General features: G+C 38.0%; 1 protein-coding gene across 10 annotated transcripts in view; it reads left to right on the top strand.

Moving 5' to 3' along the window:
• The first annotated feature begins 393 nt into the window (after positions 1 to 393).
• Positions 394 to 16,736, top strand: part of LOC120905753 (breast carcinoma-amplified sequence 3 homolog) — a 165,624-nt gene continuing 149,281 nt past the window's right edge. For 4 of the 10 annotated variants that reach the window (XM_040316834.1, XM_040316832.1, XM_040316830.1 and 1 more), the window contains exons 1-2: positions 395 to 802; positions 16,363 to 16,696. In XM_040316834.1, the coding sequence (XP_040172768.1) occupies positions 16,379 to 16,696 (318 nt within the window). In that variant the 5' untranslated portion in view covers positions 395 to 802; positions 16,363 to 16,378. Of the gene's footprint in view, positions 803 to 16,362; positions 16,697 to 16,736 lie in introns of all 10 variants that reach the window. The other 6 variants (XM_040316823.1, XM_040316825.1, XM_040316826.1 and 3 more) reach the window with 3 other exon arrangements.

Genomic DNA, 16,736 nt, shown 5'->3' on the forward strand with positions numbered 1-16,736 from the left:
CGCATGCGATTTTATTGCACGTGCTGTCAAATGCTTTTTCGTATAATATTGCGATTATTTGGATGATTTTAATAATATAACGATTATGAAGTTGAGATTGTTCGTACAAAACACCACGTATTTAGTTTGACAGATAAAATCGGATGCGGCGTCCGACGAAATCAAAAAATTTTTATTCCGTCGTACGACGAAATCGCACGTCCGACGTTATCTGTCAAATCTCATATAAAATTTTGACAGGCCTTCCGATAAAATCGCATCCGATGGAGCACAGACGCGGGCCTTAACTAGTCTAGATGACGACACCTCCCTTATACCCACTTTGGTAACCTAGCAAGTTCGCTATGTTTATTTGTACTCCTTGAAAGTTCGTTGTGACAGGAACAAAAAAGTTCGCATGTGTACTTGATGATACATCTAAATCAAGGGTGCTTTATAGAAAGAGGTTCTTTATATCTATTCATTAAGACAGTATTGCTAAATAGTTCCCATAATACACTGTTTTATTGAACGCACATTTCTTTTGTCGTTGGTGTCAGTTGAAGTGGTGTGAGTATACAAACAAAGGGATATTAAATATTGCTACCGACAATCATTCATGTGTTCATGACACACATCTGATTGAATGAGCTTCAGAGAGTGTATTTGTGTGCTTTGTTGAGGACCTAATAGAGCATTCAACAAAAAAAAAAAAAAAAAAAAACATCCATACGAACATAGCAACCAACATTTGGAGCAGTTAATTCATTGGATTATGTAAAGTAAAATCACAAACTACGAGCCATCTAAAACCTACTGACAGGTATGTCCTTCAAAATCTGAAATTGATGAATATGTGACCCTTATGTTATAAATAAATAAAGTCATTCATTTTGAGATGCGCAATAGAGTGTGTGTTATTGTTTGGTAATGTCTGTGAATGACTTGTAAATTAATCAAAATATTTTAACTGTATGCTTAGTGTTAACAGTGTTTTACGAAATACGTCCTGGTGCAATAGAAATGATTTTCAGATTTGCATTTATTTGTTGTAATACTGCCCTTTGATAAAAGAGTGTTTGGCTGGCTTGTGAGTGGAAGAAAAAACTATATTTTAGCTGTTTGCAATTAATCATAGTTATTTTTTTAAAAGAATAATTAGGAAATATGGATAGAAATTGTTCTCGTATTGATATTACCTTCACTTCTGGGTAAAGATAATATTGATAAATGCCATTTTTACAAGAGGCATTCATCCTGATATAATGATGGGTTCATAATAGAAGCCTAACAAACCGTGACCATAGCGCAATATGAAATCTTAACTTATCCTCGGACATTGATTTTCATACTCTTGCTGCTGCATCGTATTATTGCAATCGTAGCATTTTTTCGTGCTGAAAGCTATATGAAAAGAAAATATTGCTCAATATCGAAGATCTATAAAATGATAAACGGTTTACAGATTAAGAGTCTCTAATATCAACACAAATGAATACGTGTTGATAGAAGGGAATGTATACGTGTTGTTGGCTTCAAGGCCAGTCGCAGAGTAAGGATTGATAGGGAACTGATACACTTGTGACACGTTCTTTACACAGAAAAACTTTTTCCATACAAAACTGGCAACATTTTGTTACAGTTCTGTTCTCATCCTCTAAGGCAAAACAGAAGTGGAACCAGGTAACTTAACTAAAAATCACACCCTTTTGCAGTTTGGACCGAGCAACCCAAACATTATTTCTTTAGAATCTGGTCACTTAAAGTGGCTTACAGGGTTTACCTAGCCAATCGAGCGTCGTTAAAGCGTTATCGGTCGCCGTAAATACTTTTTCGGGCGACGTAAACCCTCAATTGGGCACTGTCATTTCTATTCGGGCCTTGTGAAGTATGAATCGGGCAAAGTACAGAATGAATTGGGCCTACTTTATATTTTGTTGCTTTCTAGCTGTAAAACAATACTTTTTTGCACTACTCACATACAGGGTTTACCTAGCCAATCCGGCTAAATTCCACCTTGATTTAATTTATTGATTTTCTTGGTTTTACCCAAGTAACCAAATCGGTCGTAACCCTCTGTAAAGCCACTTCAAACCCACGTGGGTTAGTGGTGGTCGATTCAGTCGTTAACCCACCAAATTTTAGAACAATTGGAGCTGTCAGTTCTGATAAGATGTATTGGCCTTGCCCGCGCTTGGTCCACCTTCTCCAAACCTGGTGTCTAGGAAAAGATGGATCAAGTACGGGCTAAGGTCAATATGCCGAACAAGGTTTTAACCTCTCCATTTATTTGATTCATCCACTTACAGCACAGCTTCGGCAATATTATTAAGAAATAAACTAAGCACTGACCAGCGAAATGTAAGAGTCCATTTGCAAGTTAACAAACACGCGCATCCACATCTTACACAAATATGTTTCACAACAATTGAACTTAAACACACAAGTTTTATAGCTTCTTTTGCACAATTAAACACATATTGGGGTGATACATGTGAGGTAAATGAATTACCCATGCATAAAAAACTAACTTTAACAAACATTGAAGTGGCCGCTTCGGGAGATGTGTGGTTTAACCCACTGACAGTTTTTTGGCTTTGTTCGATGCAACTGGATTTTTAGTACAGGAAATTGGTGGCGTTTTCGGTATCTTGGTTATTTGGGAACCCCTTGGGAGTTCCTTTATAACCAAGTTATATGGCTAAATATAACTTGGTATTTAGTTATTGAGCAGGGTGGGGGGGGGGGGGTATGGTCATCGTCTGTTATCCATGTTAGGGGCGGCTGGCTGTCCCTTCTATCACTCTTTTGGTAAAAGTATGTCCTCTGCGTTAGGGAACGGTCAGACCCTCGCCGCATGTGATTTTGCCCCAAGCTTTTGTATGGGATTTGACGTTAATGACAGCACTTACGAATCAAAATCATTTGATATTGCCGCATCGCCGCATGCGATTTCATTTCAGATGTCAAATATCTAAAATCATATCAAATAATTATTATCTTTTAACGTCTTAATTATTATTAATCTTAATTATTATTATAAAGAAATAACAAAATATCATAATAATGCCTTAAAAAGCTAGAAAATTGAGAAAACTCATTTCTTGCCGCATGCGGCAAAATCGCATGCGGCGAAGTTCTGACCGTACCCTTACAGTGGAGAAGCGTTACATTCCTTAAAATATTCCCAAGCAGCATTTTTATTACGGGTGTGTCATCCACGCGACCGACCAGTGTACATAATTTGAATTTAAAAAAATCGATGAAAAAAAAACGTAAAAAATAACCTCTATAAAAATGCTGCTTGGGAATTTTAAAAGGCATGTAACGCTTCTCTTATGTCACGTAGAGGGCTGAGCCTTAGGCTGGAAATAGACGAACCGAGATCATCGCGGTACCGCGAAAATCGCGTATGACTTGAGCTGTCAATTATGTTATAAAATCTGACAGATATGCTAGATAATCGCGGTTCGTGTATGGAACCATCCGAGGTCTGGTGACGATTGAATGTGCCAAGAAGAAATATTTTTCTATCAATTTGCGAATCAAATTATTTATTTCATATAGTTTATGCAAAATAAAATACAGGCGGTCCCCGAGATACACGGTTAATGGGGACCAAAAACGGCCGCAAAATACCGCGTATCTCGAATTTCCGCGTAAGTCGAATCTCGTGATTTCCAGCTAAAATATCACAAATTTTCGTGTAATTTTGCAAGTAGGGGGCGGTTTTAGTCACTTTATGAATTATTTGATATGATTCTGACTGAATATAGGGTAAATGTACCTATAGTGGTGGTAGTACCAATAGTGGTGGTATTGCACTAAAATGCGGTTCATACGGCAAATTACAAGTAATTAAGTTATTTACGTTAGTGTGAAATGTTTTTTAGCCTTTTACAAAGGTTTTAAAAGTTAAATGGGGCCATTCCGTTACTTAGTGACCGAAAAATCCATTATTTTGTGAAATGTGTCAACATTTTTCCAAAATCCTTAGGATTTCATAACGAAACTCATTTTTCTGTTAACGTTCTAAATGACCACATAACCACGCAATTACTAATTTTTCGACATAACTGTTATGTAATGTTATTGTTTTACTAAAATTATTTGCTTTTTGACCATATTTATGCATTTTTAAGTGTTTTTTGCCATAGTGCCATTATAGGTACACAAAACAGGCATGTTCCTATTGTGGCTATAGTTATAAAATCAATGAAAACAGGTCGTTTTAGAGTTTTTCGAGGATATTTTTGACATGTCGTACTGTTTTCACTAAAATAAGCAATAGAAATGAGTTTTATGTAGGTAATTTACCAAAAACAGGCCAATATTCGCTTATATGGCTGAATGAAAAATCGACTTCGAATCAAGCACACTCATCCGGGTGTAGGTTGACGACAGGTGTGATGCAGTACTTTAGTCAATAGTTTCATCGATCAAATTTATACATTTTTATACGATCAAATTACGTAAGAAACCAATATTATGGCAGTAATCCATGCTATTCACACGAAAACAGCTTTGAAACTAAGTTTCATTGATATTATACACCGTTTTTTATACATCTTTGTTTACCAGCACTATAGGAACACAATACGACGACTATAGGAACCATACCACCATTATAGGTACAACGAAGCAGTCACAAAAATATGTATTTTTTCGTAAATTTGATGTATTTCATGGTAAAAATGGTTGTGATTGCGAAGATAAAACATATTCCAATTGCTATGTGTTAAAATATTCAGTAATTGTCCTTCCTGACACTTTAAATCCATTAAAACACATCGGCACCACTACAAATTGCACCACTATTGGTACAGTTACCCTAACTGTTTTAAACCTTTTGAAATAGTTTTTAACATTCGATCAAAACGGATATTATTTTGCAATTTGCAATTGATGTGTCAAATCAGTACAATTTGCTCAAAGAATTGTCAAATTTAGAAAACCGCGTATCTCCGAATCCGCGTATAAGAGGTACCGTGTATCTCGGGGACCGCCTGTACAAAACTCATTTCTCGACACGAGTTTTCACACAAATCCGCCAGAAAAAGTAAAAATAATCGGTTCGCGCTACCACGAAAATCCCAGCAATACCGAAGTTGGGTATCTCTGCGAAACAGCAGGCGCGATTGGAGGCGCGGAAGATTTGACAGCTCTACTGTTCTACAACTGTTATAAACAAGGCGCGAATTTCGCGGTACCGCGACGATCTCGGTTCGTCTATTTCCAGCCTTACTTTTACCATGTATCCCAAGTGACAAACCAAAGATGAAATATTTTTGTTTTTTGCGAATAACTAAGTTTTTCGGGCCAGCTAGTATTTTATATATATATTTCATTTCTTATGATCCAGTTAAAACCCTGTGCGTTGTTTGGCTACCAGTATCAGATCATCTCTATGTACGAGCGAATATCTTTGAGTTAATCAAACCTCTAATGCAGAGATGTCAAACTGATGGCCCGCGAGGTCTTTTGGTTTGGCCCGTGATCGCTTGAACCAAAATTTATTTGAAGACCAATTCTGATTCTAAAGTACATGTTCGAAGAGATTTTAAACTTCGCAGGTTTCTCTTTGAATTATCAGATCACGCATCGCATAAAATTTTGTCGATTTATTTCTACCTTCTCTCTATGCATGTATGCACATAAAAAAAGAATTACAACAACTGTTAAAATCATCGAAGGAAGTTCAAAAGGGTTATTTTGATGCAATTGAGGTTTCCATTCCGCAAAATTTTATTAAAATGGTTAAAAATCTACGAAAACTATGTTATACCCTTTCCGATGATAAAATTTGTTGGCAACAAATATTTCATGAACAGATCTTAAACGAAACAACTCACGGTATAGTTTCAACCTCATACAAAATCGTGAATGTCTTACTCATGTGTATGTAGTTTAGAAACATTACTTTTTTATTGTCAAGCCATCAATCATGGCACTTGGCGACCAATTAAACAATTACTATAAGAAAAAGACTTCTACAAATTTACAAAATTACCCACCCAACAGGAACTAAAAACGCAAGCTCTCACACTTGTTTGGCATATACTTTTGGAAAACGACGAACCCATCTTAACACAGAAAAATTTTATCATTCTGTTTCAGTAAAGGTTTTACTTAAACGGTTCAGCAATAGAATATTTAACTGTGTTTCAGCATAAATGTCATGTTTTTACTGATTTTCAGAAAAACAATATTCTGACTGCATTTCAGTAATACACATTTTACTGAAAATCAGTAAAATCAGTGTCAAATTAGTCGTTTCACTAAATATCAATAAAACAAATAACCGAAAATGCAGTAATTCATTCTGTCAAATCGACCTGTCAGTCAGACCAACAAAACAAAACAACGAGGTGCCCACTTGTTCGTGCTGTGCAAAAAGTAAGTTGATTTACTAGGCGCTTACAGATACCCTGGTGAAATTTCAGGTGAGATTTCGGCTTACGGGACTCATTTAAAACAATTGGCAGTGGTATTGATGTGTAAAATCTTAGCTACAATCCACCGCGCTTTTTGACATTTCGTGGTTTCTGTGAGTGCTTTCTGAACCATCAAAACTTGTTGCGGTAAAATACAGTATAACAACTACAGGTGTCCCCCGAGATACGACTGTATTTGGGACCGAAAAAATGTCCCAAAGCAAGGCGTAAGTCGAAAAAGTCGTATGTCGAATATCTATGAATATAAAGTTTATAACCGAAGTTGAAGAGTTGGAATCTATGATTTCGTGTATTTTATTTAAAATAATGTTCGATAATGTAATAATTATATTCTAAAAGACGTACACAATATAGATATTCAAGATAGAGTAGTTGTGGAATTTTTAGAAATGTGTTTATAACGGTTATTAGCCCAGAAATTCAAAAAAATACATCCATTTCTTGTCAATGACAACTTTTAACTGTCAAAATCAAAATCGTCGTATCTGCGAATCGTCGTAACTCGAGGGGGTCGTAACTCGGGGGACGCCTGTATATCAAATAACACAAAACATGGATGAACATGAATTGAGGGACTGGCAATCTCTACGCATAAATAAAAATATCAATTTGAAACAAAATGTCACTTTTTAATTGCTACCAATTACTGAAAAACCAATTCTATGATAATGTGATTTCAGTAAACGAGCTATCATTTTGGGGATCACCGAACATTACTGAATGATTCAGTAAACATTATTTTTACTGAAAGGAATACTGAATCTTCAGCTCAAAAAACGTCAGTAAAATTTTACTGAACTTCAGTAAAACAAGTTTTCTGTGTAGGTATACTAAAGATATATTTCTGCACTTTATTTTTGCGAAACGTCTAGAAATCAGATGAAATCAGATGTCAGCACACACGCGTATAACATCTGAACCGATTCCAATTCTGGATTCGATTACAAAACCTATTCCGATTCTGGAGCCGATTCCGGAATCGATTCCGGAAAATGATTCCGGACCTACTATCCGGAATCGATTCCAGAAAACTGCGGAGCTAGCCGGAATCGACAAAAACTTCATTTTTCCTATTACTAGTTCAAGCACTCGCTAGGAAAAGCTTGAGCTTTGATCTTTCATTGAGCTTAGATAGAATGTAACACGAGTTCCGCGTCTGTTTTAAGTCTATCAAGCTGATGAACCGTCGATTAACCAGGTTGAAAACCTTATTGTGAGCTTGGGATAATAATAAACCTTTCTAAAGGGTTCGTAATTTGTTTGCGATATTTTTTTCAAAAAGTTCCCCAAGACAACTGAGTAAAGGTCTATAATTGGCAGCACTACTTAGATATTTACCGGTTTTTGGGATGGGTACAATTTTTTAATTTTCCATTGGATTTGGAAAATGTCCCAGTTTAAGACAGCTTTTCATTATAAAATTTTAGTAGATTATAATATTTGTTGGGAGTTGTTTTATCATTGTGTTGTTTATTCCACCAAAAGCTGTATTTTTTTCTTTTTGATATTGTTTTATTATTTTAATTATGTCTGGTGGCGTAATAAACACATTAGGTTTAAATTTTACCACGGGATGTGATTAAAAATAGTTATTTGCATTAGTATTTACTCTATATTCTAAAGGACTAACATAATGATTAGTGATGTTATGCGCATTCTCAAAATGTATTTTTTTTTATTCAGGAGGGACGGTTAAATTCAAAATGTATTTTGATATCATTACATTATTCCCTGTTGGTTTTTAGCTCATTTCCGCTTTGTTTTAGTGGTGAGATCGTTTGTGGCACATTTTTCAACATTGGGGGCCTTCACAATTCTAGTCAGTTTTTTGTATGGAGTTTGACAGTTGGAGGCTGAAATCATGTAATCATTCCATACAAAACCACACAAAAAACTAGCCTGCGATTTTCAGTCTAGAAAATTTTAGCCTAAAAGCTAGAATTAGATTCGAGTACCTGCTCGAAAACACGGTGTTGTTTACATTTATCCCAAGGTGCATGAAAGAGATCAGGTGGTGGAATCTGGAATCAAAGTGTATGTAGTCCAGGTGGTCTCATAGCATTTTTCATAACCAATTTTGAACATCACTTTTTGGCAGAACGGGTGAAAACTTTTGCTCAAACAAGCTTTCTGGAGGCTTGACGAATACTCAAAACACTCATAAAATCTTCATTCAGAAGCAGAAGCGATAAAAATCAGCCTTCTAAATTCATACACCTTGGGATAAGCCCACCTGTATAATATACTCTATTAGATAGCTGCTCGAAAACTGCTATACAATGCAAACAGCTGACAGGCTGAAATTTCAGCCTATGAATTTCAAACGGAAAGGGCCCCATTTTTAGTAGTTTCTATATTCTACCATTGGGGCCCTTAACGATTCTAGTCAGTTTTTTGTATGGAGTTTGGCAGTTTTAGGCTGAAATCATGTAAACACTCCATACAAAACCACACAAAAAACTAGCCTGCAATTTTCAGTCTAGATTATTCTAGCCTCAAAGCTAAAATTATATTCGAGTACCTGTTCGAAAACACGGTGTTGTTTACATTTACCCCAAGGTGCATTAAAGAGATCAGGTGGTGGAATCTAGAATCAAAGTGTATGTAGTTCAGGTGGTCTCAAAGTATGTTTTTTAAAACTAAGTTTGAATATCACTTTTTGACAGGATGGGTGAAAACTTTTGTTCAAACAAGCTTTCTTGAGGCTTGACGAATACACAAAACACTCTTAAGATCTTCATACAGAATCAGAAGCGATAAAAATCAGCCTTCTAAATTCATACACCTTGGGATAGGCCCACCTGTATATTATACTCACTTAGATAGCTGCTCGGAAACTGCTATACAATGCAAACAGCTGACAGGCTGAAATTTCAGCCTACGAACCAAGGTTTTTAGACTCTATACAGGTTACGACAGAGCGATTGAGGGGGTCACCATTTTGTGAACCTTGTTTACAATTTGTCTGTCAAAATCGACGCCGGTCAGCTGATGCCTGGAATAAACAACATAAATAAGATTGCAGAAGACGAAACTAGCGCTTCTAGTTTTCTTCATCCTACCACGTTCCATCGTTAATAGAATACGACTTCTTTGTTGGCCTGTTCAATGCTGAGTAAGTTCTGCTAAATTGCCAAGGATTTCATCGCTGCGATGTGTGGTAAGCCGCGAGGCTCCATTCCGATTCGCCACAATCGACGGGTACAGGGTGATCGTTTATGCTGCTCCTGTTACAGTTCCGGTTCATAGGAAACGAATGTGGGGGTCAAGGATTCATGCCGCCTCGGGTGCAGCTTCATTTAAGTGCAAAAGCGAAAGATCGGGAGATAAATGTCGTCCCGGCAGTTGCAGTAGTGTTAAACAACAGCGAGGGTCTATTACATTCATGCCACACGGGCCACGTTCAAACTTGCGTCAAGTACAATAGCAGAGCGAAAAGGATGTTAGAAGCATTTGTGATACCACATCATCATAAGTGACAAATCTCCAGATGAGACGAGTCCAGACGAGTGCTTTCCACGGCAGTCAACTTTACAGAGGAAAATCGTATTTGATAAATGCTACCGAAAAACAACTAGTTGTTATTGTTACAAGAAGTGCGGCGTAAACTTTTAAATGATCCCGTACTGTACACGGCAAACTTTACTGACAATAACACAATAACATAGACAAAAATATGTTTTAAGTTTATATTTGAAGTTTATTTACAATTATTATTGCTACAACGGACTCGTTAAACATTAACTCCCTAGTTCTCTGCACATGTGGTTTAATTGCTATCCGTCACTTTTATCTCATTCTCCTACTCCTTGGTCAGCGATCCGACACACACGTTCTTCCATACACACACTTGTGATAGGCGGAGCAACTAGAACTTACCGGGTCGGAGCCATCTCAAGCAACCCGGAGTTGTGCGGGTCGACCTGAAAGTTGCAAATAGAAGTATTAGGTGCAATGATTCCAGTAGATGCGAGAAAGCATAAGCGATTACGACCCATTGGTGCAGCGAGTACGGGTCGGGTATTGAACCTACTTTGACCTGATCCAAACTCGCTGCACCAACGGGTCGGAGTCACTTATGCTTTCTTACAACTACTATTCATTTGGGTGAACCCGAAGTCCTTACTTTCTAGGGTCGGATTTGTTTCCGACTCCGATCTAGCACACCCGTTGCACTTGCGGGTCGGAATCATTAATGATGCATGATGTGCGTTACCCTACGATGGGAAAATGATGTGCGTTACCCTATTCCCTCAAAGCCCTTTACTGTAGCTTAGTCCAACCTACTTTAGAATACGCGAGCATTTTTAGGTACCCACTTAGTCTGGTATGAACTGACAGGGTTGAAAGCGTTCAACGCAGATTCATCTGAATTGCCGTTAGGCGGCTCTTGGGGCAATCGGGTGCTACTCTTCCCCCATATGAAGTACGGTGCCCACGATCATCGATCTGCTTCTCAAGCTTTGCTTATTAGTGGTTTGCTTCGGAATGAGATTGACTGTCCTTCATTACTTAATAGAATTACACTGTACACACCCGCTCACTTTCTGAAGCCGCGAATTTATACTAATTCCGTCGAGAAGAACGCTATACCATTCGAACGATCCGTTTATTCAATCCCTTCATCGCTTCAACAGTGCCTCAGGCGTGTTTGACTTTCATATCCTCCCTCAATCTCTTCGCTCCCTCTTCCTACAGTTCTTTGACTCGTTTCCTTATCATATCTCTGCCATCATACTATATTGTCTGTGTTATTAAATTGCTTGTGGCCCAATCTACGTTGTTAGTTTGTTATAATTATTTCAAATTTTTGTTTATATGTTTCCTTATATTTATTTTTTATTTATTTATTTTTTTCTACAAATGTCCGCCTCGAGGGCTTAACAATGTTTCTTAATTACTAAGGAAAGGATAAGGATGAGGAAGAGTGAAGACGAGAACGGAAGAGGGATAAAGGAGTGTTAAAATCGAACAAATGATAGTATGAATTAAATGCAATCTGAGCTTTAAGGAATGGGTCATTTTGCCCATATCGAGTTAGCCGGGTGGGAATATAGAGAGGTGGCCTATTGCGAAGATGGCGGGAAGGGGCATCAAAGGAAATGGCAGATAAAAGATAAGGAACATCAAGCTCATTAAGGATGACGCTGGCAATGAAACAAGCTTGCATTTAGCCTTCTGAAGCAGATATTTGTATGAAATAAAAATTAAATAAATGAAAAAATATATAAAATTAAATTAAATAATGAACCGAGATGATAGATGACGTATGATCACGTGCATCCAGTCTGCGTGTCAAAACTTATTATCCCTCCAGATCACACGCTGGGGTCAGGCTATGGTTGCAATTGTTGCTTATTTATGTACTGGGTCCATCATGCTGCACTGTTAAATAAAGCACTGCACGGCACTGTTATATCTCTATATGACAGTACATCTCTTTTTATACCCATAGTGGCATAACTCTTCTCCCTCTGCTAATGCTGCAGCTGCATCCGGTCGATAAAAGATTTCGTTCCCTGGAATGGAACTACATTCAACGGGGCATTGGTTTATTAGTGCAACGATACTCACCGAAGCAACATGCCATCTCGGTCATCTGGACACTATGTTGCAGTAGGGCGGAATGGGACATTGTCCGTTAGCCTCGAGGGAGTTAGACCTCATCCCAACGGATACTGTGCAACAGCCAGGCATGATAATATTCCTCACCTATTACGAACAGTGATTACTTTGGGAAAGTACGGCACTTTGCACCCCTCCCTCTCCATATATACTTTACTGTTGTTGGACGGAAAAGAAACTCGTAAGATGAAACTGTGTATGCACTGCACACCCACCTGAGACATCTATGAGAAGAGAGTTTATAAAAAATGAAAATTATTTTTATATTCATTTCATGAAAATGTGACTCAAATTACCGTGCAAGTTCCAAAAACTGCATACATTTTCCCTCCAACATATGCTTTCTAGCTGTGTACTTCACACGCTTATTTATCTCCTTGTCCGTAATGCTGGTAATGCTGAGAAGCGAATGATTTCACATTAATCCTCCACTTGCTCGATGTAATCCTTTTCCCTGACACAATCTTAAACTCCTTCATGTTGGATCTTTTCACGACAACGAAAGCATATTTTTACTGGAATTTCACTTAGTCGATTTCTCCCTTGCCACAGCTATTAATTCATCATAAAATTAATAATCACAAAATAATTAAATAACTTAAAAACTACCAGCTTCAACACCAAACACCATACCATTGCATGATTGGAATCCAGTCAAATTGTAAACAAACCAGTCCAATTGTAAACGAACCATTCCAATTTGTCTGTCAAAATTTGCATTCATTTTTTTATTGGAAATCGGCCAAAACGGGCTTTTGTCGTAACCTGTATAGAGTCTAATAACCTTGCTACGAACTTACAACGGAAAGGGCCCCATTGTTATTCTGGGCACTATTAAATGATTAAAGATTACTTGACCAAGCGGCGTTTCAAGTGGTGTTCAGTTTAGTGTCGATGGTTGACTTAAGCCATAGATAGGTTATGTTATAAGTTGAATGTTGTCTGTGTCACTGCCATTTTTTTCTTATCTGATTCTGCACTTTTACAAGAGATATAACCTCATCCGGGTAAGCAATACGGCCTTTTCGGACCGTTCCTCCTGAATTAAAAAAAACTTCATCCGGTATTATGATGTTATATTTTCCTGAACATGTTGTGGTATATAATGAGCATATATGATATCAGTGGTATCTTTCATTACCATTTCATCTATTCGAGGTGTTTGTTCCAGTTCAGATCCAGTTTAGATGTTTAGATCCAGTTCAGTTATGTTAATATTTTTTGTTAAAGTATATTTGAATTAGCTCCAATTTGCTTTAGAGTAGTTATATACTAATCGGTTGGGTTTATTAATTACTGATATATATATTTTTTAATTTTACTGGCAATTGGTCGGAAGCAAGTTCTGTGAGTGTGATTGGGGTAGAAATATCAATATTGTTATATGTTAGAATGACATCTAACGTAGACAGGCTTTGTCTAGAGTTTGATGGAATGCATGTTGGAGAGTATTACCCAGACATGGAAAACTGTCCTTTTTGTATTTCTTCAAAAAAGGATTTACCTGCTTGATTAGCTGTGGCACAATTGCACATTCGATGTCGTGCGTTAAGGTCTCCACAAATTTAAAGGTCTCCACAGGTATTTATTGTTAGTATTGGTTAGTTTTTATATCTTTTTTAAAACTATGTATGGGGCCCTTTCAGTTTTAAGTTCGTAGGCTGAAATTTCACCCTGTCAGCTGTTTACATTGTATAGCAGTTATCGAGCAGCTATCTAAGTGGGTATAATATACAGGTTTGCCTATCCCAAGGTGTATACATTTAGAAGGTTGATTTTGATCGCTTCTGCTTCTATATAATGATTTTAAGAGTGTTTTGTGTATTCGTCAAGCCTCCAGAAAGCTTGTTTGAGCAATAATTTTCACCCATTCTGCCAAAAAGTGATATTCAAATTTAGTGAAAAAAAAAAAACATGCTATCAGACCCCCTGGACTACATACACTTTGATTCCAGATTCCAAAATCTCTTTAATGCAACTCGAGATAAATGTAAACATCACCTTGTTTTGCCATTTTTTCGATCTGGTACTCGAATCTAATTTTAGCTTTAAGGCTAGAATAATCTAGACTGAAAATCGTAGGCGAGTTTTGTGCGTGGTTTTGTTTGGAGTGTTTACATGATTTCAGCCTGCAACTGTCAAACTCCATACAAAAAACTGACTAGAATCGTGAAAGGTCCCTATATTAGTGTTGCCACTAGGATGGATCCATCCATCTAGGATCCATGAAACATTTTGGACCTAGCTTGAACAAAAACTCAGCTGTCTTGCTCTATCTTCGATACCGCACCTGCTTGCACTCATTCGCAAGCGTGGAAATATACGCTCCCGATTTCATGTTTTCGCGAATTGCCTGCTGCTGTAAGAATGTTAGAGTGAATGTGCTGCGTTTTTATCTGTGCTTCCTCTTCTCCCCCCCTCGTTCGTATTCCCTTCTAGCATCCATTCGATGCGCGATTCCTGATTCGACCGCGCAGTAACATTTGAAAGGTTCTGTCGCAATGAAAGACTGTACGAAAATATACACGACATTTTCATTTAGCATCCGTGGTCCACACAGAACGCCGATACCCCAAACACCACCGGCGGCAAATATCAAATTCTCGATATTGGCGGTGTTGGTGTGAATGGTGATGGTGGTGAATGTGTGCCCCTCCCCTCCTCTCCTCAACATTAAATTATATATTCAATTCACTTGCTACATCTACTCTCCTTTCCCCTTCTCCTAGAACTCATACAAATGAAATTCGAGAGAGAAGTGATAGAGAGGGAGGAGCATCAGCTTTTAGCTCTCTCTCAAAAAATAAGTCCAAAATTGTCTGCCTTTGGGTACCAGTATGGGTACTGAGATAGGGCCCCATCTCAGGTCCATAGTTTTACCCATTCATCGCGTTTTGGTTGTTTGGGAAGGGGAAAATGAAGAGCAACACATACGGAGAGCGAGAATGCCATGGTGAGGAATAACAAAGGATGAGGAAGAAATAGAAGAAAGTAAGAAGTGTTGCCAAAAACCGGATGAGAAGCTATGAAGGAAGCAAACAGCAACACATACAGAGAACGAGGATGCTATAACGAGCGGTGACAAATAAAGAGAAAGAGTGATATGAAACAGGGAGCGTGACAACACTTGGAGAGAGTGTAGCTAAGGGGATAAAAGAAGAGTCACAAAAGAGCAAGAATATTTGCGCTTGCTATAGCTTGCTCACTTTTCATACATGCCGCTCTTAGAAAAAAGCCGGAGGCTCTTTGCGCTCTCATTCGAATCAATCAAAAAACTTTTTGCGTACAGGTCAACTGGGCGTTCTTTGTCTTTGGCCATATTTCGACCATGCCTGTACCATATATTTAAGTTCGAAAATTTAATACACTTCTATAAATAATAATAACAGATTTTTTTGTTTGCAATGCTTTAAGCAATTCTCAAAATATTTTTTTTTTTTTACGAGCGCCGTAAAACAAACCTATTCTTATACAATAAAAAATGTAAATAGGACTTTTCGTGTGTCGAGCCCTCGAGTCGAGGTCCAGTGTTCTATGTTTGATAGCATGGCCGATCCCGAAGGCCTTAACAGCCTTTTAGACATCGGATGCTGTCAGTTGCACGACAGCATCGAGTCGTGGTTACAAGTTACTGGCTGTGTACGCAACTCTTTATGTAAAGAGGAATGCATATTGTTGTCAACAACTTGATTAACTTAGTCATATACCTGTTTTTTGACAAATTATAAAGTCTCGAAAGCCTGTATAGGCCGTTTTGTCGCGTAGGATCTTACACCAAAAGGAGAAGAAGAACAGTTTGTGTATGGATGATGTGCAGATTTTCCACAGCACCATGTTTAACACTATTCTGTAGTTGTGCAACAAAATGAGTGCCCGCCAGGCTGACCTTTTTTTAGCGATCAAATTGACGATGCGGGCGAGAGCTCTTAGGCCAAGCTACACGTACCGGACGACATCGGACGATGCCATAAAACGTAGGACCGCAGACAAGAGATTTGCGTCGGGCCGGGCCATGTCGGATCACAGCGGGCCGATTTTGTTTGGGATTTGACAGTTGGCTTTAACGGATTTATGGCATCGTCCGATGTCGTCCGGTAGCTTGGCCGTTAGAAGGCCTGAGCGAAGTTCATGAAATTGGATTTTTAATCAAATTTGGGTATTTCCTTGGATATATGGTTTTCACAAAGAAAAGTTAAATGGTTGTAACTATTAATGCACTAATTTTAACCAGTGTTACATATTTCTAACAATTAAAATTGTTCTACGTCTACTAATTTTATTAAATTCTTTTCAAATTCCGTAGGATACCATATCTAAAAATGTCTGCTGAATCCCAACGAAGCCGTTTAACGAATTCTTCTTGTGAAACCGGTATCAACGTGGTGCGTTGCATGCCCAAAATTGTACCTCCACAGACAGTCAACGACCGATCGATCATAGATAGCGTGGCCGGATTTATCAATGACGTTACATTGCAAGGACAGGCTCCGTTAGGTGATAGTAAAGATCATATTCTATGGGTTCGCTTTGAAAACGCAGCCGACATCAGTGATCCATCCTTGGGTGACGATTGGGAACTGGATGGTGGAATAGCACCTCCGTTGCTTTTGATATTGGGCTATGTCACTGGTGTACAGGTAAAGTATTAAAACAATTCCAACCGACTGATCCTTACTA

The sequence above is a fragment of the Anopheles arabiensis genome, chromosome X (genome assembly GCF_016920715.1).
Source record: "Anopheles arabiensis isolate DONGOLA chromosome X, AaraD3, whole genome shotgun sequence".
Lineage (NCBI taxonomy): Eukaryota > Metazoa > Arthropoda > Insecta > Diptera > Culicidae > Anopheles > Anopheles arabiensis.